The sequence below is a fragment of the Schistocerca americana genome, chromosome 6, assembly GCF_021461395.2.
Source record: "Schistocerca americana isolate TAMUIC-IGC-003095 chromosome 6, iqSchAmer2.1, whole genome shotgun sequence".
Taxonomy (NCBI): domain Eukaryota; kingdom Metazoa; phylum Arthropoda; class Insecta; order Orthoptera; family Acrididae; genus Schistocerca; species Schistocerca americana.
In genome coordinates, this window is record NC_060124.1 from 644,937,705 (window position 1) to 644,963,625 (window position 25,921).

A 25,921-nucleotide genomic window follows, 5' to 3' on the forward strand; every position below is an offset into this window, starting at 1 on the left:
AATCCACAGCTATGAAAAAAAGGGGACACTCAAAATGTCAACGATGGCAGAGATGCCTCACTTCTGCCAGTGGTATACAAAATATTATCAAAAATTCTCTGGACAGAGTTGTAGAAACTTTAGACAAATAACTGGGAGAATCTCGAGGAGCTCTAGAAAGGGAAGACCCTGCACAGAGCAGATGTTTATTAGAAAATCGATAATCCTCCACAGACTGCTAATCACCAAACCTATAATAGTATCATGTATTTGTTTCAAGAAAACTTTTGATTTGGTAGGCAGAGAAATTATAGGTAAAATCATCAAAGAATTTTGTATTAAAGCAAACATAATCTTCAAAACACTAGCAAATAGGATGACTGAAGCTAAATTTATGGGAGAAGTATCTCAACCATTTGAAATAAAAACTGGTGTTAGACAAGGGGACAGTTTATCACCTTTACTGTAACACTGCATTCTAGAAAAAATAGAAAGTATCTGGAATTTGGAGAAAAAAAAATTACAAAATTGAACCAATAATTTTAGGACGAATAACAAATGGAATTAAGGTAAACTGCCTGGCTTCTGCAGATGATTCTGATATACTTTCAAAAAAATCTGACAGACAGTTATTGAAAGAAATCTTTTGGAAGAAATAGCAAAGAGAGCTGGTCCCAAAATTTCAGCCGAAAAAACAACATTGATGACAATTTCAAACAATGCATCAACATTCTTAGAAAAACAAAAATGTAAAATAGCATTAGTAAGTAAATTTAAATATATTGGACAAACTGTACAACAAAATGGACTAGAAGAATTAACAGTAGATGCAAGAGTCAGCAAACTGGAGAGAGCAAATCGTTTTACAAAGGATATTTACAACAAGAAATGTACAACTAAAAAAACAAAACTAAAACACTATCCCACAGTGGTATGACCAGGATGTTTATATGGATGAGGATGCCTAATGATGAACTATAAGCTGGACAGAACAGAGGTTCCTCAAAGGAGCATTATTAGAAAATAATGGTTGCAATACAAGCTACAGATGGCTGGAAAATGAGAAGTAATGAGGAGATCTACAAAAATTTTGAGAAAATATCAGAAGTAATGGCTAAAAGAAGATTAATCTTTTTTTAGAGACCTCTACTGAATGAGTAGTACTGGAAGAAGGACTCAATGATAGCATGGATTACAGAAATAAGAAAGAAACGACATCAAACAATCAGAAATAATAGAAAGAAACCTTTTTACAGATAAAATACTGAATTTAAAAGGATCATCACCTCTCCAAGATCAAAATTAATTTCATCCCTCTCAATAAGACCGTGAAAACCGGAAATAAAATTCATAAATATGATATTGCGAAGATCAAAATCAATCAAAACATATTGGAACAATGCCACCAGTAACTGACAGTTGAATCCCATAAATGGGCAGACATTGCCTCCGTGATCCAACAAGCAGCTAATACTACAATCCTGACAGCTAAAAAGAGGAATCATACATGGTGGAATGAGGTTTGTGGTGAGGTGGTGGCCCAAACAGCAAGTGCATGGAAAAAGTGGAATTCTACCAGGAGTCCTGATGATTTTGATGTATTCCATGAAGTTCGAAAATATGCAGCCAGAACTCTATGAAGGTCTAAGCAATTGCATGAGAAACAGCAGTTAGAATAGATCGATCAGCGTTTCCAGATAAACAATGTCAGAGACTTCTATCAGACGATCAAATCGAACTTGAAAGGATACCAAGCCCCTAGTTTTTGTTTTAGAGACGAAAATGGAAAGCTCAGTGTTGTGTACATAGTTCCGCATATTCAGCGCGTACACAAATTTCCCACTAGAGTGCGCCCCGCTAAGCAAAACAGCGCAGGCGCAGCGCTCGTCCATCTCCGCACTATGAGATGGCGCTGCCATAGAGACGGACCAAATTCTGCTTCCGCCGATCCGCGTATTAATACACTCCTGGAAATTGAAATAAGAACACCGTGAATTCATTGTCCCAGGAAGGGGAAACTTTATTGACACATTCCTAGGGTCAGATACATCACATGATCACACTGACAGAACCACAGGCACATAGACACAGGCAACAGAGCGTGCACAATGTCGGCACTAGTACAGTGTATATCCACCTTTCGCAGCAATGCAGGCTGCTATTCTCCCATGGAGACGATCGTAGAGATGCTGGATGTAGTCCTGTGGAACGGCTTGCCATGCCATTTCCACCTGGCGCCTCAGTTGGACCAGCGTTCGTGCTGGACGTGCAGACCGCGTGAGACGACGCTTCATCCAGTCCCAAACATGCTCAATGGGGGACAGATCCGGAGATCTTGCTGGCCAGGGTAGTTGACTTACACCTTCTAGAGCACGTTGGGTGGCACGGGATACATGCGGACGTGCATTGTCCTGTTGGAACAGCAAGTTCCCTTGCCGGTCTAGGAATGGTAGAACGATGGGTTCGATGACGGTTTGGATGTACCGTGCACTATTCAGTGTCCCCTCGACGATCACCAGTGGTGTACGGCCAGTGTAGGAGATCGCTCCCCACACCATGATGCCGGGTGTTGGCCCTGTGTGCCTCGGTCGTATGCAGTCCTGATTGTGGTGCTCACCTGCATGGCGCCAAACACGCATACGACCATCATTGGCACCAAGGCAGAAGCGACTCTCATCGCTGAAGATGACACGTCTCCATTCGTCCATCCATTCACGCCTGTCGCGATACCACTGGAGGCGGGCTGCACGATGTTGGGGCGTGAGCGGAAGACGGCCTAACGGTGTGCGGGACCGTAGCCCAGCTTCATGGAGACGGTTGCGAATGGTCCTCGCCGATACCCCAGGAGCAACAGTGTCCCTAATTTGCTGGGAAGTGGCGGTGCGGTCCCCTACGGCACTGCGTAGGATCCTACGGTCTTGGCGTGCATCCGTGCGTCGCTGCGGTCCGGTCCCAGGTCGACGGGCACGTGCTCCTTCCGCCGACCACTGGCGACAACATCGATGTACTGTGGAGACCTCACGCCCCACGTGTTGAGCAATTCGGCGGTACGTCCACCCGGCCTCCCGCGTGCCCACTATACGCCCTCGCTCAAAGTCCGTCAACTGCACATACGGTTCACGTCCATGCTGTCGCGACATGCTACCAGTGTTAAAGACTGCGATGGAGCTCCGTATGCCACGGCAAACTGGCTGACACTGACGGCGGCGGTGCACAAATGCTGCGCAGCTAGCGCCATTCGACGGCCAACACCGCGGTTCCTGGTGTGTCCGCTGTGCTGTGCGTGTGATCATTGCTTGTACAGCCCTCTCGCAGTGTCCGGAGCAAGTCTGGTGGAACTGACACACCGGTGTCAATGTGTTCTTTTTTCCATTTCCAGGAGTGTATGTAACGCAGCCAATGAGATTGCTGCTAACATAGAACATTTTCTCCTCGCGCATCACACTCGCGCAGTGATACATGAACGTGCGAGGTATTATAACGAGTGTAAAGACCTTCAATCAGTCAGTCTGCATTTGTCTGCACCAGTCTGTATGAGTCTGCATTAGTCTGTACCAGTCTGCATTAGTCTGTACCAGTCCGTCGAGTTCTACAATTGTCTGTACCAGTCCATAGTCAAGATTCAGTCTGCGCCTGATAAGATTACCATATTCCTGTACATAGCCATGAAGATAAATGTATAGACACTTTTGTCAAGTATCTGAGATATATGTGAGAATAAGATTAACGTACCAATCCCAAAGAACTTCAGATTGTCAACTGTAAATAGCATCCAGAACCAAGTTAAGTAATTTTTATATTTGTTATTATTTTAGTAAATGTGTGTGAAAATTAATCAAATTCTGTTTAAAGTTGGTCACCGTCAATCTGCTACTCTAAGCATGCAAGTGGCATTTCTATCATCTGACCGAATGGCAGAAGATAAACACACCATGATAAGACCACGAGACATATTGCTGACACTCGCTTACTTCGTTAGAGCAACAAGTCAAATAATCTGATGGTGTGTGTACTGAAGGTCTTACAGTATGCACACCACACTCGGCCTGACCAACAAAGAAAACTGCAAGATCATGTCTCGTTACTTTGAAAACCTACTTAATTGTGATGAACCGAAAGAAAGATTCCCTGCATGTGCCCCAATCCACAAACTACCCCTAATCTCCATCTAGTAAAGAGGAGACCAAAGAGATCATCAACAACTTTAAGAATAATAAGGCAACTGGAGAGGATTCAATAGTGGTGGAACTACTGAAGCTGGCTAATAATGAAACTCTAGATATACTAGTCCAACTTTTTGAGGAGATCTGGAGAGCTGGGATGATACCAACTGAACGGCAGTCAGCTTTAATCCATCGTCTACACAAAAAAGGTGATAAATAGAATGTCAATAACTATAGGGGTACCTCATTAGTATCTGTTCCATATAAGATTCTCTCCAAAGTGATACAGAATAGAATAGAAGGTCATTGTAACCAACTGATTGGGGACTATCAAGCTGGTTTCCGAAAGGGCGATTCTTGCGCAGAACAGATCTTTAGCCTGAAGAACATCATCAGGTCCAAAAAACTGGAAGAAATAACTATGTGGTCATGTTTGTTGATTTTCAAAAAGTATATGACTCCATCGACTGACAGGCATTAATGAATATTTTGGAAAAGTTTGGGATGGATAATACCTCAAGAAAGCTGATCAAATAAACTCTTACTAACACAGCGTCAAAAATTCAATTTATGGGTGAGGTATCTAAACCCTTTACAATCAGAACGGACATAAGACGAGGAGATGGACTATCCCTCTCCTTTTCAATTGTGTCTTGGAAAAGGTCACTCGAGAGTGGAGAAAGTTATTAGCCCAAGAAGAAACAAATGAAGAGTGGTTCAGACTTGGTCCTAAGAACAAAGGGGTGTGCATTGACTGCTTAGATTTTGCGGCTGACCTGGCCATTTTTGCTAACAACATAGAGTCAGCAGTCAACAAGATAAATAGGCTGTCAGAAATTGCTGAAAAAAGTTAGACTCCAGATCTCTATTCAAAAGACAAAATATATGACGAACATCTGTAACGGACCTGAATGGATGATAACCAACCTGGGAAAAAATCGGATGAATTAAGAATTTCAGGTATCTCGGTGAAGTCATCCACCAGGAGAATGGATTAAAAGAAGAAGCAATTGCCAGGATGAGGAAGTTAGACCAAGCATACCAACTGACAAAGAATACTTATAACAAAAAGTCTATGAGTATGTGGGCCAAGTTCCAACATTATAATACAGTTGTAAAACCTGAGGGCTTATAAGCATCCAAACCTTTGACCACGAATAGACAAGGTCAAGCTGAGCGGCTGGAAAAGCGTGAGTGTAGGATATTAAGGAAAATCCTAAGGTAATAGATGGGTCGATGGACAATGGCGAATGAGAGCAAATGAGGAATCGTGCAGCAAGACAGAACCTATCACAGCATCCATTACAAAGAAATGATTGTTATTTTATGGTCATCTCATGAAAATGGACGGTGATCGACTATCAAAAAGAATACAGAGTTTCATCCTATCTAAGAAAACGAGGCCGAGATGGTTCAAAGAATGTGAAAAAGATCTTAAGCAGATTGGTATCTCAGAGAGAAATTCCTGAAAGGAACAAATTTAGAAGATTGGTGAAAAACTACCAAGGTTTTAACATGGCATCAACATCCGAAAGACAGTGAGGACCCTTATCTGAAGGGCATAAAAAGGTACTTCTTGGAGGGGCTCAGAAGATACTGGCAGGAAGTCAAAGCTGGAGCAAGAACAAGACATGGACACTACAGTGAAGTCGGTTGTTACCACGCAGTCCATAAAGACTCACCTCGATAAAAAAAAAAAAAAATAAAAATAAAAGGCTTTCGATGCAGAAGAAATAGGGGATTGAGAACAACACGAATAGAATAAAGGGGGAAAAACATGAGGAGGAGATGGATGAGTACTGGAAAAACAGGAGACGACAAGGGAAGAAGAAGAAGTGAAGTTATTACATGGTGAGAGATGGTGATTGCATTTGATTTGATTCAGTTTCGTTACATACACCGAAAAAATGAGATGATTCTCAAGGGTGTGGAACATGTCAGAATGTATAACACAAAACATTTTAATATAATGAATACTACCCTGATCATTTGTCACGAGATTGTCAAAATAGGTGAATACAATACAGTAAACTGGAGAAGCTAATATTTACAGAATTAATACGCTGTCAGAATGAAATATTGTTGTTGTTGTTGTTGTTGTGGTCTTCAGTCCTGAGACTGGTTTGATGCAGCTCTCCATGCTACTCTATCCTGTGCAAGCTTTTTCATCTCCCAGTACCTACTGCAACCTACATCCTTCTGAATCTGCTTAGTGTATTCATCTCTTGGTCTCCCTCTACGATTTTTACCCTCCACGCTGCCCTCCAATACTAAATTGGTGATCCCTTGATGCCTCAGAACATGTCCTACCAACCGATCCCTTCTTCTGGTCAAGTTGTGCCACAAACTTCTCTTCTCCCCAATCCTATTCAATACTTCCTCATTAGTTATGTGATCTACCCATCTAATCTTCAGCATTCTTCTGTAGCACCACATTTCGAAAGCTTCTATTCTCTTCTTGTCCAAACTATTTATTGTCCATGTTTCACTTCCATACATGGCTACACTCCATACGAATACTTTCAGAAATGACTTCCTGACACTTAAATCTATACTGGATGTTAACAAATTTCTCTTCTTCAGAAACGCTTTCCTTGCCATTGCCAGCCTACATTTTATATCCTCTCTACTTCGACCATCATCAGTTATTTTGCTCCCCAAATAGCAAAACTCCTTTACTACTTTAAGTGCCTCATTTCCTAATCTAATTCCCTCAGCATCACCCGACTTAATTAGACTACATTCCATTATCCTTGTTTTGCTTTTGTTGATGTTCATCTTATATCCTCCTTTCAAGACACTGTCCATTCCATTCAACTGCTCTTCCAAGTCCTTTGCTGTCTCTGACAGAATTACAATGTCATCGGTGAACCTCAAAGTTTTTATTTCTTCTCCATGAATTTTAATACCTACCCCGAATTTTTCTTTTGTTTCCTTTACTGCTTGCTCAATATACAGATTGAACAACATCGGGGAGAGGCTACAACCCTGTCTTACTCCCTTCCCAACCACTGTTTCCCTTTCATGTCCCTTGACTCTTATAACTGCCATCTGGTTTCTGTACAAATTGTAAATAGCCTTTCGCTCCCTGTATTTTACCCCTGACACCTTTAGAATTTGAAAGAGAGTATTCCAGTCAACATTGTCAAAAGCTTTCTCTAAGTCTACAAATGCTAGAAACATAGGTTTGCCTTTCCTTAATCTTTCTTCTAAGATAAGTCGTAAGGTCAGTATTGCCTCACGTGTTCCAGTGTTTCTACGGAATCCAAACTGATCTTCCCCGAGGTTGGCTTCTACTAGTTTTTCCATTCGTCTGTAAAGAATTCGTGTTAGTATTTTGCAGCTGTGACTTATTAAGCTGATAGTTCGGTAATTTTCACATCTGTCAACACCTGCTTTCTTTGGGATTGGAATTATTATATTCTTCTTGAAGTCTGAGGGTATTTCGCCTGTTTCATACATCTTGCTCACCAGATGGTAGAGTTTTGTCAGGACTGGCTCTCCCACGGCCGTCAGTAGTTCCAATGGAATATTGTCTACTCCGGGGGCCTTGTTTCGACTCAGGTCTTTCAGTGCTGTGTCAAACTCTTCACGCAGTATCATATCTCCCATTTCATCTTCATCTACATCCTCTTCCATTTCCATAATATTGTCCTCAAGTACATCACCCTTGTATAGACCCTCTATATACTCCTTCCACCTTTCTGCTTTCCCTTCTTTGCTTAGAACTGGGTTTCCATCTGAGGTCTTGATATTCATACAAGTCGTTCTCTTGTCTCCAAAGGTCTCTTTAATTTTCCTGTAGGCGGTATCTATCTTACCCCTAGTGAGATAGGCCTCTACATCTTTACATTTGTCCTCTAGCCATCCCTGCTTAGCCATTTTGCACTTCCTGTCGATCTCATTTTTGAGACGTTTGTATTCCTTTTTGCCTGTTTCACTTACTGCATTTTTATATTTTCTCCTTTCATCAATTAAATTCAATATTTCTTCTGTTACCCAAGGATTTCTACTACCTCTCGTCTTTTTACCTACTTGATCCTCTGCTGCCTTCACTACTTCATCCCTCAAAGCTACCCATTCTTCTTCTACTGTATTTATTTCCCCCATTCCTGTCAATTGCTCCCTTATGCTCTCCCTGAATCTCTGTACAACCTCTGGTTCTTTTAGTTTATCCAGGTCCCATCTCCTTAAATTCCCACCTTTTTGCAGTTTCTTCAGTTTTAATCTACAGGCCATAACCAATAGATTGTGGTCAGAGTCCACATCTGCCCCTGGAAATGTCTTACAATTTAAAACCTGGTTCCTAAATCTCTGTCTTACCATTAAATAATCTATCTGATACCTTTTAGTATCGCCAGGGTTCTTCCATGTATACAACCTTCTTTCATGATTCTTAAACCAAGTGTTAGTTATGATTATGTTGTGCTCTGTGCAAAATTCGACCAGGCGGCTTCCTCTTTCATTTCTGTCCCCCAGTCCATATTCACCTACTATGTTTCCTTCTCTCCCTTTTCCTACACTCGAATTCCAGTCACCCATGACTATTAAATTTTTGTCTCCCTTCACAATCTGAATAATTTCTTTTATTTCATCATACATTTCTTCAGTTTCTTCGTCATCTGCAGAGCTAGTTGGCATATAAACTTGTACTACTGTAGTAGGCGTGGGCTTCGTATCTATCTTGGCCACAATAATGCGTTCACTATGCTGTTTGTAGTAGCTTACCCGCATTCCTATTATCCTATTCATTATTAAACCTACTCCTGCATTACCCCTATTTGATTTTGTGTTTAGAACCCTGTAGTCACCTGACCAGAAGTCTTGTTCCTCCTGCCACCGAACTTCAATAATTCCCACTATATCTAACTTCAACCTATCCATTTCCCTTTTTAAATTTTCTAACCTACCTGCCCGATTAAGGGATCTGATATTCCACGCTCCGATCCGTAGAACACCAGTTTTCTTTCTCCTGATAACGACATCCTCTTGCGTAGTCCCCGCCCGGAGATCCGAATGGGGGACTATTTTACCTCCGGAATATTTTACCCAAGAGGACGCCATCATCATGTAATCATACAGTAAAGCTGCATGCCCTCGGGAAAAATTACGGCTGTAGTTTCCCCTTGCTTTCAGCCGTTCGCAGTACCAGCACAGCAAGGCCGTTTTGGTTATTGTTACAAGGCCAGATCAGTCAATCATCCAGACTGTTGCCCTTGCAACTACTGAAAAGGCTGCTGCCCCTCTTCAGGAACCACACGTTTGTCTGGCCTCTCAACAGATACCCCTCCATTGTGGTTGCACCTACGGTACGGCTATCTGTATCGCTGAGGCACGCAAGCCTCCCCACCAACGGCAAGGTCCATGGTTCATGGGGGGGGGGGGGAACATTGTTATGCACTATTAATAAATTTATGTTATGCACTATTAATAAATTTAGCATACACAAAATACCTAATATTGACTGTTGCAACCAAGTACTGTCAAAACTTAAATCTAACATATTTTTACTTACGCTGGCCTAACAGTCTCTGTTAGGATATTCATCTGTAGAGTAGAAGGCATTGCCTATCAAAAAGTCATTCAAACTCTGTTTAAACTGTGCTTTATCTGAAACCAAGTTTTTAATGGTTGCTGGTAATTTATTGAAAATGTGTGTTCCTGAATATTGGGCCCCCTTTTGGACCAACATAAGTGATTTTAGGTCTTTATGTAGATTGTTCTTATTCCTAGTATTGATAATATGTATTGAGCTATTTGTTGGAAATATAGATATATAACTTGCATCAAATTTCATTATGGAGTAAGTATACTGAGAAGCAATGGTTGGAATTCAAAGTTCCTCGTATAGGTTCTGCACGATGTTCTTCAAAGACTGGTCCCAGATACTCCATTGCACCATTCACCAAACCTGATAACCCCGAGCCGTCAGTAACAAAAATTAAGTCTTGCTTAAGAGATTTACAGCACTACATGCACTTGTTACCAAAGTCTCATTTACTTTTAGAGCTATCGGTTCCACTTCCTTTTTGGCCCCACTTCTCTCTGTCTTCACTATATCCCATACAGTTCTTATTTTGTTGCCCGATACAATTATCTTTTTCTCTTAATAAAGCTACTTCGATTTCTGGATTACTTGATTCAATATTTTGCAGTATTCTTTGCAATGCATTACAATTCTAATATCAGAAATGTTCCTAGATAGTAGATACAGTCTCCTTTTTGCCCCACATGATATCTTTATTCCTTGTGTAATCCATGGTTTATCTTTTGACTTCTGTGTGATCTGAGTTACCTTTAGGGGAAAACAATTTTCAAAAGAGGAGGTAACTTTATTAATAAATGCTTTGTATTTTCCATTTGAGTCAGGTAAACATCTCTCCAGTTCATGTCTTTGAGCAATTTCCTGAATTCCTCAATTTCTGGCTTATTTATTATCCTCCTGTACTCAGATTTAATATTTTTTTATCCTGACAAGTTTCAACATTTAACACAAGATGCTGCACGTCGTGATCAGATAGTCCATTTACTATTGGTTTTGTGATATGACTTTTTTCCCCTAGATTTGTTCATAAAGATATTATCAATAGCAGTCTCAGAGCATTTACATATCCTAGCTGCAAAGTTCACAGTAGGAACTAAATTGAATGATAGTGTTAAAAACACCAGCAACCACTATTTCCTCTTCTTTTTTTTTTACACAAGCTATTCCTTTCGCTTTGTGAAATGAAGCACTGCCTAGTTCCAAAACACAGGACTACTATGACAAGGTGAAATGTTCTCAGAGTGCTACATGTATGATAGTAAATGTAATCCGCACTATAGTTGTTTTCTGAGTAGTTATGCTGTGTGTGTTTCATTCAATCAGATGAAATGGAATAAAATCATCAATTTATTTATTTTGGCTCTTTATCACCAAGATACATTCAATGTTGGTTGAGGTTTATCTTTTGAATTCACTCCAGTGTAGATTGTCAAAATTTTATCAGTTGTCAAAGTACTTGTAACACAGTTTCTGAATTTACTGCCATCCAGGAAAGTCTCCCACTCAAATTATTCTCAGAGACTGAGAGCTGGCTGAAACCCAGAGTAGAAAGCTCTCACATATTTAGTGATTAATGGAATATATATCGGAAAGGCAGGTTAGACACTGTAGGAGAGGAAGTGTCCATTGTCTCTATTGAGGTCAAAGCTGATTGTGACAGTGAAGTTACCTGGTTGCCTATAACAAGTCTATGTGAAATCACGTTAATTAATGGATGTTTTAATCATCCACCCGGTTCTGCTATGACAGTTTTGGAGCCATTCAAAGAAAGTCTACAGACAGTAGCACGTAAATACCTAGATCATGCAATGCTAGTTGGAGGTTAATTTAGCCTACTGAGTATAGATGGTAGCCTATGGCTTTATTTCAGGGGGTGCAGTCAATCTTGTGAAGCACTTTTGAATGTGGTTTTCGAAAATTGTCTTGAGCACCTAGTTTGTCATGCCACATGCAATGGAAATATCTTAGACCTTGTAGTTACAAACAGTCCAGATATCATCAATGACTTCAGCATAGAGATGGGGATTAATAATCATGATAACATCATAACAACAAAGATTACAAAAATTAATAAATCAGTCAAGAAGGCTAGGAAAATGTTCATGCCAGAAAGAGCAGATAAGCAGATGTTAGCATCTCACTTAGACAGAACTGACATCACTTAGTTCCCACTTAGTTCCATTAAGATGGACATAGAGAGATTATGGTCAAAGCTTAAATAGATCGTGAATTGCACTCTCAACAAGTCTGTACCTAGTAAACGAATTATGGATGCAAAAGGGCCACTGTGGTTTAACAATGAAATTCAGAAAATACTGAGGAAGGAAAAGCTACTGCACTCTTAGTTCAAACGAGAATGCCAAATGCCAACAAGGAAAGGTTACTACCACTGTCATACCTCAGCAAAAGATCTGGCTGAGAAGCAGGGGAAATTATTGTCCTATGTAAAATCACTAAGTGAGTCAAAGTTTTCCATCAAGTCACTTGACCAGTCTGGTGTGGCAGTAGGAGATAAATGTTTTAAATTTTGCATTCAAGAAATCATTCATGCAAGAGAATCATATAAACATACCGTCATTTGACAATAGCACAAAGACACCTAACAACAATCACCACAAGAGGCCAGCGCTAGCACAAGTTGTTCACATGATATTCGTTGGACTGTTGCCTGTAAACACATGCCATGTCAGTGCTCTTGGAAGAGAGCTGTGGCAGTGACACGGCTCTGTTGTTGTTCCTGTGTAGTGATCTGCAATGACGGGACGGTACAGGGGGGGGGGTCAAGATTCAAGCAGTAATTAAGAACTTCATAAAGAAAGGTATGAAAGCGAAGGACATTCATGCCGATTTCCAGAATACACCAGGGGACTCTGCTCCTTTGTCTTCAACTGTTGCCAAGTGGATAAATGAATTTAAATTTGGTCAGGAGAGCTTAGATGATGATCATCCATGAATAGGTCAGCCAAGATGTGTCACTACTCTAGAAATCATTGCAAAAGTGCGCATAATGATCAAGGAGGATCACCAATTTAGAGGGCATGAAATTGCTCACGCTTGCCAGATGTATCTGAAAGGTATTCACAAGATGGGTGCCGCGACTCTTGACGCTGGGTCAAAAACGCATGAGAATGGACATATCACAACAATGTTTGGCCTGTTTTAGGAGAAACAAACAAGATCTTTTGTGCTGGTTTGTGACCACGAAGAAACTTTGTTTTACTACTATACCCCAGAGACAAAGCAACAATCAAAGAAGTGAAAACATGCTGAATCTCCGCCGCCAAACTCCTTCAGCGGGGAAGGACTTGGCGTCAGTGTTCTGGGATGCGCCACCAAATTCCTTCAGCGGGGAAGATCATGGCATCAGTGTTCTGGGATGAGAAGGGGATTCTGTTTGTACATTATCTCCCCACTGGGCAAACAATTACTGGAGAATACTATGCTAACCTTCTGGACAAATTATAACAAAAGGTATGCGAAAAAGGCCAGGTTTAATAAGGAAGAAAGTCATCTAGCATCAAGCCAATGCACGCTCACACGCGTGTGCCATCGCCATGGTAAAATTACACAAACTAAGGTATGAATTGTTGCCACACGTGCCTCTTCCCTAAACTGAAAATTTTTCTTTGTGGATGAAGATTCACTTAAATGAAGAATTGGTAGCCTGAGTTGACAACTATTTTGTAGGCCTGGAGGAAAATCATTGTCGAGATGGGATCAAGGTATTGGAACACTGTTGGACCAAGTGAATTAATCTACAAGCAGGGTACATTGAAAAACAAAAAAGTTTCAGTGACATAAGTACTTTTTTTCTATTCTGTTTCAAGAACTTTTCAAACCACCCTCGTAAGCATCCCTGACACCTGAAATAATTAAAAACAAATAAGTCGCCAGTTGCAGATGGAATCTCAATTTGGTTTTACAAAGAGTGCTATATGGCACTGGACCCTTACTTAGCTTGTATTTATTGTGAATCTCTCACCCAGCAGAAAGACCTAAGCAACTGGGGAAAAAAATACAGAGGCGTCTCCTGTAAATACGAAGGGCGAAAGAACAGACCTACGAAATTACAGACCAATCCGTAACATCAGTTTGCTGCAGAATTCTTGTACATATTCTGGGTTTGAATCTAATCAGTTTCATAGTGACCAATAAGTTTATGTCCACAAATCAGTACAAAGCATCACTCATGGGCAACTCAGCATGCTCTTTTGTCATACGACGTCTGTTCAAAAAATTCCAGAACTTTGTCCACAAAATTTTCTATGCTTATCTTTTAGTTACTATGGATTGTCTCCTTCGAAATACTCTCCTCCACAATTGATACACTGCTCCCAATATCATTTCCACTTCCAGGAGCAGTCTTGACACACCTCTTGCTGGGTCGCATAAAGTGCTGTCTGCGAATTTTCTTTTATCTCATCTACCATTGCAAAACTTCATCCTTTTCAACTTTGGAAATAAAAAGAAGTCTGCAGGGGTCATACTATTCTCACATGGAACATCTCATTCTCTTTTGTGAGATCCAAAAAGTTTTTTTGGTTTTGACTCATGAGCCGTGGAATGAACTTGGCGGCAACACAATGCATTCCAAGATGCTGTGTCATTTCATAACATGATCCAATTGAAATGTTACATTCTTCTACAATCTCTCGGACAGTGAATCTTCGACTGGCACACACAATTTCGTTGACGTTCCTGACACAAGCGTCATCAGGGGACATCTAAGAGCGTCCTGAACAAGGATCATTTTTGACTTTTGTAAAGCCATTTTTAAAACGTGTGAATAATACGTAACACCGAGTATGGCTTAAGCACTCATCGCTATAGGCTCCCTGCATCATTTGGTGTGTCTCTGTAAAGGTTTTCTTGAGTTTCACGCAAAATTTAATGCAGATGCATTGCTCCTCTAACTTTGCCATCAAAAATTCACAAACCCAGATTCCATAGTTCTTGATTTCCGAGAAGCATTTGACATAGTGCCTCACTGCAGACTTTTAACAAAGGTACAAGCACATGGAATAGGTTCCCAGACATGTGAGTGGCTCAAAGACTTCTGAAGTAATAGAACCCACTACATTATCCCGACGGTGAGTGTCCATCAGTGACTAGGGTATCATTAGGATCGTTCCAGGGATGTGTGCTAGGAGCGCTATTACTCATATTTTCTATGTGCATAACTGATCTGATGGACAAAGTGGACAGTAATCTATGGTTGTTTGCTGATGATGATGTGGTGTATGGAAGGTGTCATTGTTGAGTGATTTAGGAGGATAAAAGATGACTTGGACAAAGTTCCCAGTTGGTGCAATAAGTGACAGCTAACCCTAAATGTAGAAAAGTATAAGTTACTGCAAATGAGTTGGAAAAACAAATCCATAATGCCAGAATCCTGCATTAGTAGTGTCATGAATGAAGAAGTCATATTGTTTCAATATCTGGACATAACTTTGCAATGTGATATGAAATGGAACGAACTTGTGAGGGTCATGGTAGGGAAGGTGAATAATCATCTTTCGTTTGTTGGGTGGATTTTACTAGTGTGGCTCAGCTGTGATGGACATCACATATAGGGTGCTGGTGTGATCTCTTCTTGAGTACAGTTTGAGTGTCTGGGATCCGCAAGGGGTCAAATTAAAGCAGACATTGAGGTATTTCAGAGGCAGGATACTAGATTTGTTAACAGTAGGTTGAAACAACAACATACAAGTATTATGGAGATGTTTCTGGAACTCAAATGGGAATCCCTGGAGGGATTTTGAGGAACACTGTGCTGACTGCAGAACAATTCTGCTTGCACCAACATACATTACGCATAGGGACCACGAAGATAAGAGATGACAAATTAGGACTCATAGAGAGGCATATAGACATTCACTTTTTCCCCACTCGATTGGCAGATGGAACGGGAAAGGAACTGACTACAGTCGAATTAAAATTACTTGATAGTTGGCACTTCAAACGCCAATAAGAGTTGTCAGCGTCACACTTGAACTGTCTGCTGTTGCCAAACTCCACCAAAATTGGCCAGTCACTTCCAATTCCTGGTACAGCATTCTTTCTTCATGTATTTGTATCCCGAATTATGAGCCCGACACTTTTATTATGTATTTCATGACACATGATAACTACACCAAAAACAACACACATTAACAATGCTAATGAAAGACACATATTTCATTCATAGCACTAACCAAACACTACTGAATAAATCAGCACAAGGTGTAATTCAGTATCATACTTATAGTTATCATATTCACAGAGATCATCTTACATTAGATAAGCTTTTCACTACACTGCGTGAAACTGAAATTTTTAAGGTTGCAATTCATAGTTGGAACTGGGTCACTACATTCACATATATAAATACTTCATGCAGTGCTGTGGCATAGCACAATGGTTGGCAGATTAATCTAATGTGTAGCATGTCGTAGGTTTGAATCTCATCAATGTAGCAAAATTTTTAATTCTAAATCTAACCAAATGAGTGTGATTATTATTTTCATTCAATTAATTGGTTTAAATGTATTTTTTTATTTTTAATACTTCGCTGCATCATTTTTCATCATTGTTTTGACTGTTCTATTTGGTCTTATTTTTCATCTTGTCATTATTTCTTCATTTGGAATCTGTCTCAGTCATCTATAATCCACGACTAAGGGCCCACACGGACTGTTCACTGGTTTCAAACATGGCAGCATGTGCAGCTAGTTTAAGGATAGTTACAGGTAACAAATGTCACGGAGAAATTTCAATTTGCTTTCAGCCCTGAAATTGAGTTTTTGTTGTCTTGAGTTTACCCTTAAGGGTTAGCTTTAATCGCCATGAACAAAGCGATAATGATATTAGTACTGCTGCAGACTGTTGACCACAATTTTCTCAGCTGGGTTAGGACACAAGTTTACAGTCAGGGATACAAAACGCGTTGTCTGCCCCAGTTCAGTCACTGGTCACTTTAAATCAATAGTCAACAGAGTATCCAACATTTCTGACATACCTTGCACCAGCCACTAGAAAAATTGCTCTGTGTTAAACATTTAACATAATTTGTGAAGTGAGCTGCTTGTTTGTTGTTACCTGTAACCAAACGGTAGCTGGTAGCCAATGTGGCAACATTGTTGCAGCAAGTGATTGATGTCAACTATCAAGTAATTTTATTCAGACTATTGTAGTGAGACAGGGTACCTTCAGCCATGCACCATATGATGGCTAGTGGAGTATGTATGTAGATGTGGAATCAGTCTTTCCTTCTCATCCCATCTGGAAAGTCTCCCCTGATCTGCAGTTCTGGGTAACTTTCTCAAAATCTAACCTTTTTCCTAGACCTATCCTTCACCCCTCTTCCTTCCACTTCAACCCTTCTGCCTGAAGAATGAGCTACTGGCTCTGAAAGCTCGCCTAATTATAATCTTCTTTTATGTGTGCGTTCTGCCGCCACTTAGCGAGTAGATTGTTTATCTATCCAATTCAATTATCATGTAATCAAAAGCTGCATTTAACACGCCAAGTCTCTTTTACCAATCATTTTTAATATGTCCTACAGAATGTGCTGTCTATCCTGTCCTTTTTTGAGATTACTGTTTTGCTGTACTTTTCTACAGGCATCATCTTACTTATTAGGAGTCAGTTCATTCATGTTGTTGTTGTTGTGGTCTTCAGTCCTGAGACTGGTTTGATGCAGCTCTCCATGCTACTCTATCCTGTGCGAGCTTCTTCATCTCCCAGTACCTCCTGCAACCTACATCCTTCTGAATCTGCTTAGTGTATTCATCTCTTGGTCTCCCTCTACGATTTTTACCCTCCACGCTGCCTTCCAATGCTAAATTTGTGATGCCTTGATGCCTCAAAACGTGTCCTACCAACCGATCTCTTCTTCTAGTCTAGTTGTAGAGCTGCATGTCCTCGGGAAAAATTATGGCTGTAGTTTCCCCTTGCTTTCAGCCGTTCGCAGTACCAGCACAGCAAGGCCATTTTGGTTAATGTTACAAAGCCAGATCAGTCAATCATCCAGACTGTTGGCCCTGCAACTACTGAAAAGGCTGCTGCCCCTCTTCAGGAACCACATGTTTGTCTGGCCTCTCAACGGATACCCCTCCATTGTGGTTGCACCTACAGTACGGCCATCTGTATCGCTGAGGCACGCAAGCCTCCCCACCAACGGTAAGGTCCATGGTTCATGAGGGGAGTTCCTTCATAGTCAACAGTTAAGGAATGGGTGGCTGAATTCATATGTGGCATATGTCTGTAAGATGACTCATGAACAATTTCCTAGAATTACAATCAAATATGAAAATGCTGAGAAAGAACACAGTGTGATATTGCAAGATCAGTAATTAAAAAGATGTGCAAAACAGTTGATGCCGTGGCTGTACCAGAAAGTGAGTGGCATATCTGTTGAAGCCTCACTACAACCTAATGTGAAAAACAATTTGGGACAATCTGACACACAACTGATTCTATGCACCAATCTGTTCCCGTGGATGAGAGATGACCGAAATGAAACAGCAGTTGCACAAAAATAGCTAAGGTGACTTCATCGGAGAGAAAGAGTGGTCATTGTTTTCTAGGATGCAAAAGGGATTTGTATTTTAGATTAGCTTGCAAGACTGAAACAATACCTCACAAATACTATGCAAGTATTCTGACTCAACTGGATGAAAAAATATGGAGCCAAGACCCAGGGGGAAAAAAAAAGTTTATCGTCAGTGAAATGCATATGGTCACAAAGGCACTTTCACAATAGGAAAACTGGGAGTTTCAAGTGTGAAGTCTTCAAATATCTATTCCATTCTCCAATTTTTTCACATTCTGACTTTAGCTTCTTCTTCTTTTCTTTTTGTATGAATGATTCACTTAACACCATATGCGTCACAGCTCAAAACCATTTTGTGAGTCAACAACTGGATATGTTTTCACTGCTCTGTCTCTTGTAACTCTGTTGGACATGGAGGTAGCAAATGAGGATATAGGATGTCCATGACATACTGCTGTGCTGTCAGAGTGACCTGAAGTCATATCCGATGCTGCCCCACACGCCCTCTCCCTATGTCGTTGTCATACTGACTGACAACTGCAATCGTGGGTCTTGCAGAATGTGACTCACTGCTGATCACATGACAGGTGCAGGTGTGAAAGGGTTACAATGTGCTCGGTGTACATTACAGCGATTCTCCCATGGGCTCGTCAGACACGGTCAACTGGAAGCTTGCTGACAAGCACGCTGCCCTTACGTTCCCAAGCAGTCCAACATGGGGCCACTACCACATCTGAATGTCTCACAAATCTGCATATTGCATAATTCAATCAGCCTGGCAAATGGAGACACACAATTAGGCCCCTTCAAATCTTGTTACGTGCTGATAATGCTGACTCACAGAAGTACAGGTCATCTGTGTCCTTCACAGGGATCACTCAACATCTTACACTCTTCACATCTCTTATAGCTCCTACCATTCATGGTAACAATCCGAGACACAAACAAAGCTAATGCAATCTGGTGGCCTTTGTATCCATTTCAGAGAGTTGCGACTCTTATAATTTACCACTGGTATGCACACTCGTGAAACTACGTTGCTTCAGGGAGCTTCCCTTTTTTTTCTTCAAGCAGTTTAGTTCTTTGAATCCATTTTTCTTGTAGCTCAGAATAATTATTTTATTGTGTAGCAAACTTAGAGACTAGCATTCTGCTCTGAGCTGTCGGAGTTGGCGGTCATGTGTGTGTGAGGTGTGCTTGCTTGTGTGAATGAATGGTGTGTATTTCTATTTCTTTTTCTGATGAAGGTTGTGGCCAAAAGCTTATGTGTAAGTGTCTTAACTGCGCCTGTCTGCATTTTAACGTGCTATCTTTATGGTAATTAGCACTCTATCTTTTCCTACACTGCTGATATTCCAACCTGGAGTTTCCATTGTTTGAACTTACGGTCTACTGTTTTATTTTGCAGTGCACTTCTACAAGTGTAATACACAAATGTTGCCTTAGGAAAGAGTCACAATAACATCCATGTCTACCGTTTGCTATTTTTTACTAAATAGCATGTCACACTCGAAATTTAACTTAGCCAATGAAATAAGTTTGAAGATTTATTGTGTGTAAAAGGCACTATGGCCCACTGTGTGGGAAATGTGGGAAGTTCTGTGCAGAGACGGAGTTATCCACAGATGTGGTAAGTCTGGGGAGCTATACGGGTGTTAAAACATCGCCACCTGCTGGGATGAGGGGCCACTTACTCTGTGGTGGCGCTGTGCCAGCAACGAGCTCGACCCATTGATTAGCACCACACATGACAATGACCAACCAGCTGCTTCTCTGTGCAAAGATATAAAATTTATCGATTTTGGACGTCGGGTGACAATCTGTCACATGGAGAACAATGTTTACTCTGGCAATTTTAACACTAATCTAGTGTTCTACTACATATTAATGTGAAATGTTGTCTATGATGTTGAAGCGTGTAAGTTAAACTGATATCTGAGAATTTGTTGTTTTTGTGGCACTATCTGGAAAATGACCTCTCTTGCAGCTCCAAGCATAAATGTCAAGTGAAGAAGAATAATTAGCACAGCACACTGGAACCGAGTAGGGATCCGGTTTACTGCTCGGCCACTAAATTAGCATATTGTGAGTACACCAGAATAGACGCTGTACACACTTGCATATACTACATACACAAGTACAAGCATCGATCAAGCTACTGTGAAACTGCACTCTGTGTGACTCATCACTACATCAGAATACTGTAAATGTAGTGATTCCAATTTCTTAAGGTCTCTTCCTGTTTGTTTTTATCAGTTGGATCTTATTTTTCAAGTATGTGGGAATCCAATGAGCTGCCTGTTTGGACACATTCTTTCTGTATGTCCCACAAGTTGGATTCTTTGGAGACACATTGTAACAAGAGTTTTTAGGAATTTGATGGAGATTTCACGCTGGGTTCTGTGTGATGTGTTCCATCTTTTATTCTTGGGCCTAAGATTTTTACTACAATTTTACATTCTTCTAATTCAGTTTGCTGTTTTCATGTCTTGTGTTGGACAAAGAGTCTCTAATTCTAATTTGATCACTGTTGTACAATGTTAGATTTTAAAGTTCCAGGAAAAATACTTTTAGTTAACTGAGAGACAGTTTGTATTTTCTGAAGTCTGGATTCTATGGCCTTCTTTTCATTATGATGTTCAGTGGTCTTTTTCACCTAATTATTTAAACTCTTTAACACCAAATACTATGTTGTTGCCTATATAAGTTCAACTAGTGCCATTTTGGTATCAGCCAAGAATTTTTTCTCCAGGTGAAATTAGTAGTCCAATTTTCCTAGCTTGCTCCCTTAATATTTCAAATTGCTTTAGCACATCAGTAATGTTTTTGTCAATTAGTATTATGTCATCGGTATAGGTTACACAATATAATTCTATCTTTAAGTTTACGTTCTAGTCAGTGTAATAGTGCACCTGCTCTTCTCCATTACCTTACCATTTTCTTAGGGGCATAGTTGAATAGCAATGTGATATGCCATCCCATTTTCATATTCTTATGTCTGTCTTAAATTACACTGCTTGAAAAAAAGTGAGACACTCAGAAGGTGGGGAGAAAACAAATTGAAACATAGCAAATTTAGAGGATATGTGATGTTATTTCAGTGATAACAAAACAGAGTCAAATTTACACAGAACTTATCAGTTTGAGCCCACTTATCAATACAGCAATGCACCCTGTCTGGCCTGGACAGTGCGGGAGGATGTCGTAAAGCTGCTGCATACCCTCCTGAGAAAGGTGATCCACAACTGTTGTAACTGGACATTGCAATCATGGATACAGGCAGTGGGACGGAGTTGACGTCCATGTTGGTCCCATAATGTTCTATCGGGGACAGATATGGGGATTTTGCTGGCCACAGGAGTATATCAACATCACACAGACAATTTAAAGAGACACATACTACATGTGGACAAGCACTGGCCTGTTGAAAAATAGCACCACAATACTATTACACACTGCTGTACCATCAGAGTTCCCTCGGCCATTACAAGCCGTGACTTGAAGTCATACCCAATGGCTCCCCACACCATGGGACTCCTTTGTGACCCCCCCCCCCCCCCAAAAATGTGGAAGAATGGGACCTCTCCCAATCTCCCCGGGTCACTGTCAAACTTCTCCACGATAGTCATTTGGAGCAGTGCAGGACTGGGACTCATTAGTGAACATAATGTGACACCATTCATTAGCAGTCCATACTTCTCGATCATGGCACCACTTCGCATGCAGTCATTTGCTTGAGTGTTAATGGCAGCCTATGCGCAGGATGGCAATGCCATAGTCTGGCTGCTCCTAGCTGTATGACACAGCATGTTGCAAGGAGTCTATTACAGTGAACTCCTGTTTATCCGAAATGATCAGGACGGTGGCCGGTTCCGATAACGAAAATTTCAGATAAATCAAAGTCCCCCTGTTTTCACATGTGAACACTCCAAATTGTGTCAATATTGCGAAATACAATCGTAAAACGTGCGTAGGGTATGTAAAACGTTTCTGATACGGTTGCAAATAACCCTGTACTTTTTTACTGAAAAAATTGTGTTGACATGTTAAAAAGGCACCAAACTATGATTGAAAACTCAAAGTTTTTAAATGCTGTATAACAAAGCTCGTTTATTTTGCATTCTTACAGAAAAAAATCTCCCTTATTTGGCAGCAGGAAAAAACAGGAGTTTTAATTTTATTACCTGCTCTTTTGAATAAAAAATAAACTACTGAACAAAATTGTGAAACAAATCTAGAGATTACTCAAAGGAACGAAAAGTCTGTCTAGAGGAACTTTCAAGAAAATTAAAAAAAAGAAACCTTTTAAGTTATCGACATAGAAGTTCTAGGATGCTTCATTAGAGTTTATTTTTTGGTAACGAAGTCACGAATGTCTTTTTTTTTTTTTTTTGTTTTTTTGCTTGAGGAACTATTGCTGCAACAATACATCTCCAACATTGAAATCAAACTATTTCAGGATAAATCGTCTCCTCCTGTTGGCTGATGTACTCCAGGGCAGTTTGGATCACTTCGTAACAGAATGTGTGAGGAATATTTTTCTCTGATTCATCATCAGAAACATAGTCTTCTAACGCTTTATGATCGGTCACAATTTGGACGATTTCATCCTCAGTCACATGAAAAAATGCCATTTTCCATCCACTCTTCAATGTCTTCGAAGTGTGTGTCTTTACAACCAGCTTCTCCAGTAAATTCACCAAAATTATGTCAGCTTGAGTTTCGGTGTTGCCTCCTCCTTCCCACCACTTAGGTTGCCTTACGATCTAAGAGTTTTTTCCAAGACCTAACAAGAGGAACTGGAGGAATTAGATTCCAAGCTTCAGCAATCAATGAATGACACTTAAAACATCGATTTTTTTAAGAGCTTCCACAAAATCATCTGCAGCATCAATCACACCTATTAAGTATTCCAGCATCTTGCGTCTGTAATGTTTTTCTATCGCCTCAAGAATACCTTGGTCCATCGGTTGACATAGAGATGTGACATTTTGTGGGAGAAATACAACTTTGATATCCCCATCTTGCAGATCACCTGGGTGATAAGGAGCATTATCCACAAGAAGTAGCGCTTTTCAAGGAAGTCCTTTTCCTTCCATGTAATTTACTACAGCTGGAACAAACTCTGCCTGGAACCACTCTCTGAAGATGGCACTGTTCATACATGCCTTAAGACTGATTCGTGTACCTCAGTGGCAAAGCTGGTTGGTTGGTGTCTAAATGCTCTTGGTGTTTTGGATTTGCCAATTAAAGTAAGGCACAGTTTATGATTGCCAGTGGCATTACTGCAAGTGAGGACAGTAAATCTTTCTTTGATTTTTTTGTATCCGGAAGCCATTTCTTCTTCTTTAGAGGCAAGGGTTTTCGTTGGCAGCATTTTGTAATTCAACTCAGTCTCATCACATTTGTAAAGTTGATTGCCTTTGTCAATGATTGTGTGCAATTTCTTCTTAAAATCAGCGTAGCAGCTTCATCCCCAGATAATGATTTGGCACTGACGGCAATTTCATGAATGCCATGCCGCTTCTTGAAACAATCCTGCCGGCCATTACTTCCGAGGAATTCTTGCTTCTTTCCTTCAATCAGCTCATCAGCTCATTTTGACAAAGTAGAGGACGTGAAACTGACACATCTTTGGCTCTTATTTATTCGTGCCACAAAAATAATGCCTCTTCTAACTGAGGATGTGCACCTTTTCTCATTGTTTTTCAAGATTTCACTGCGCTGCCCAATGCTTGGATGGAACAAAATTTTTAAATTCCTGATCGATTTGTCTTCCGATCAGTAATTGTACTCCTACTCTGCAGCAACTTTTGTGGGTGGCTCACCAGCATCAATTATCTGCAAAGTGTGAAGCTCTTTTTCCAACAAGATCACATTCGTTTTATGTTTTGTGCCCGTAGTCACGTTCAGTGTTCTTTTTACAGACACTCGACTGAGTCCTTTATGGTTTTTGGCCCCTTTTATCTCTGGACACTTTAAGGCACATAGTGGGAGCACAAAACCTCAAATCAGAAACACACAGATGCAAAACTTGACAACACTCGAGATGCACTAGACAAACTTTTGATTTTTGAAACCAGGCTGTGGCAGCCATCAAATGAAAGCATTCGATACATCTATGCCATTTCCTCTGTTCTACCCAAGCCCACGTGGCAACACAACAGGGTGTTGTACGTTCACTGTTAAACACTCAGCTTTGGTGTACCGACAACAAGTGGAAAGTGTTAGGCGGCGCACTCTAATTGTCGGTTTCGACAGGGCTACGTTGCGCTGCATAGAACAATACTGTATGTACTGTACTTCCAAGGAGTTCCAATAGATGGCAGTGGCATACGAATAAGAAACACACTAGAGCTTCAACCAACACACGCACGAATTGATGATACTTGGACTTTTGACACGCACCAGTGCACTGATTAGCAGTAGATTGCCAAAAAACACCAGCAAATGCTTGGCTCCAGGTGCATGCAAATTGAAACTTGTCAAGCGTCAATCTAGCTAGCCAAAAGTGTAGCTGCACGAGAGTTTACTGTACTTGTTCTCAGATGGCAGTCACAGACATGAACAGATTACAATGTACTCAGTACACTACACAGTGATGCTCCCTTGTAGCGGCCTGATGTAGTCAACTGGAAGATTGATGATGAGTATGCCCTTACTTTCCAACATCAGGCCACTGTCAGATCCAAATACTCCAAAAATACAGATGTTGCAAGGTTTAACCAGGCGACCAAATGGACATCCACAATGAGGTTTCTTTCAAACTCTCATCAGATAATGCTGTCTCACACCAATATGCAGCACCTTCATATCCTCCAGAGTGATGATTCAACATCTGACGCTATTCACATCCCTTATATACCACACGATGCTTGCTAAACAGCAATAAAAACAAAGAACACTAATGAATAATGAAGGAAAAGACAGACTGTTACTTACCATAAAGAAGATACCTTAGGCTGCAGATGGGCAGAATTAAAAGACACTTACACAAAGCTTTCAGCCACAGCCTTCATCAGTAAGTAGTAATCTGTCTTTTCCAACATTGTTGGTATTCCTACTGGAGTTTCCATTGTTTCAAGGACACTGATGCTTTTCTGTGAGTGTTTCCTTTATGATGTTTTCTGCATTTTAGCTATTTTAAAAAAAAAAGAAAAAAAAAAGAAAGAAAGAAAAAAAAAAGATTTGTTGCTGGAAAACTTCTGAAGTCCAATAAAGGAGTTACAACAGCCATATATGGTTATCTGGTGGACCTTGCAGAACCAAATTCTAGGGCTGAAATGTACTGTTGACCAATGGGCATTAATCAGAATGAATACTAAATAAAAAATTAAATCCAATTTTACACAAAAAACTCAGGTTCTATCACTGTTGTTTTTCGTTCTGTTTTGCTCTTATGTTTGCTATGACTTGTTAAACAGAAATTTTCTTTCTATCTATAGAGTTACATTTGCTGTAATGTATCTTACCTGCATGTTGTTTCTTCTTTCTTCTCACTGCTGCCCCAATCATGGCAAGCAAGTCATCCTCACTGCATTTGCTTCGTATTGCATCTCTGAAACAACAGTTAAAACACCCGTTAAACAGTACCAGGCCAACACCACACAGTGAAATGTTGGTACACTAAAAAGGAAGAAAAACTTTGCAGAAATCTTCAACAGTAATCTTGTAGTCTGCAGTAGGCAACAGCAGGATAAC

The 25,921-nt window shown here is 40.4% G+C and overlaps 1 protein-coding gene across 1 annotated transcript in view; it reads right to left on the reverse strand.

The window, feature by feature from the left end:
- Positions 1–25,921, reverse strand: part of LOC124619523 (molybdenum cofactor biosynthesis protein 1-like) — a 49,276-nt gene that overhangs the window by 1,232 nt on the left and 22,123 nt on the right. Inside the window, exon 3 of the mRNA XM_047145971.1 lies at positions 25,693–25,778. Coding sequence (XP_047001927.1) covers positions 25,693–25,778 — 86 coding nt within the window. The remainder of the gene's footprint in view (positions 1–25,692; positions 25,779–25,921) is intronic.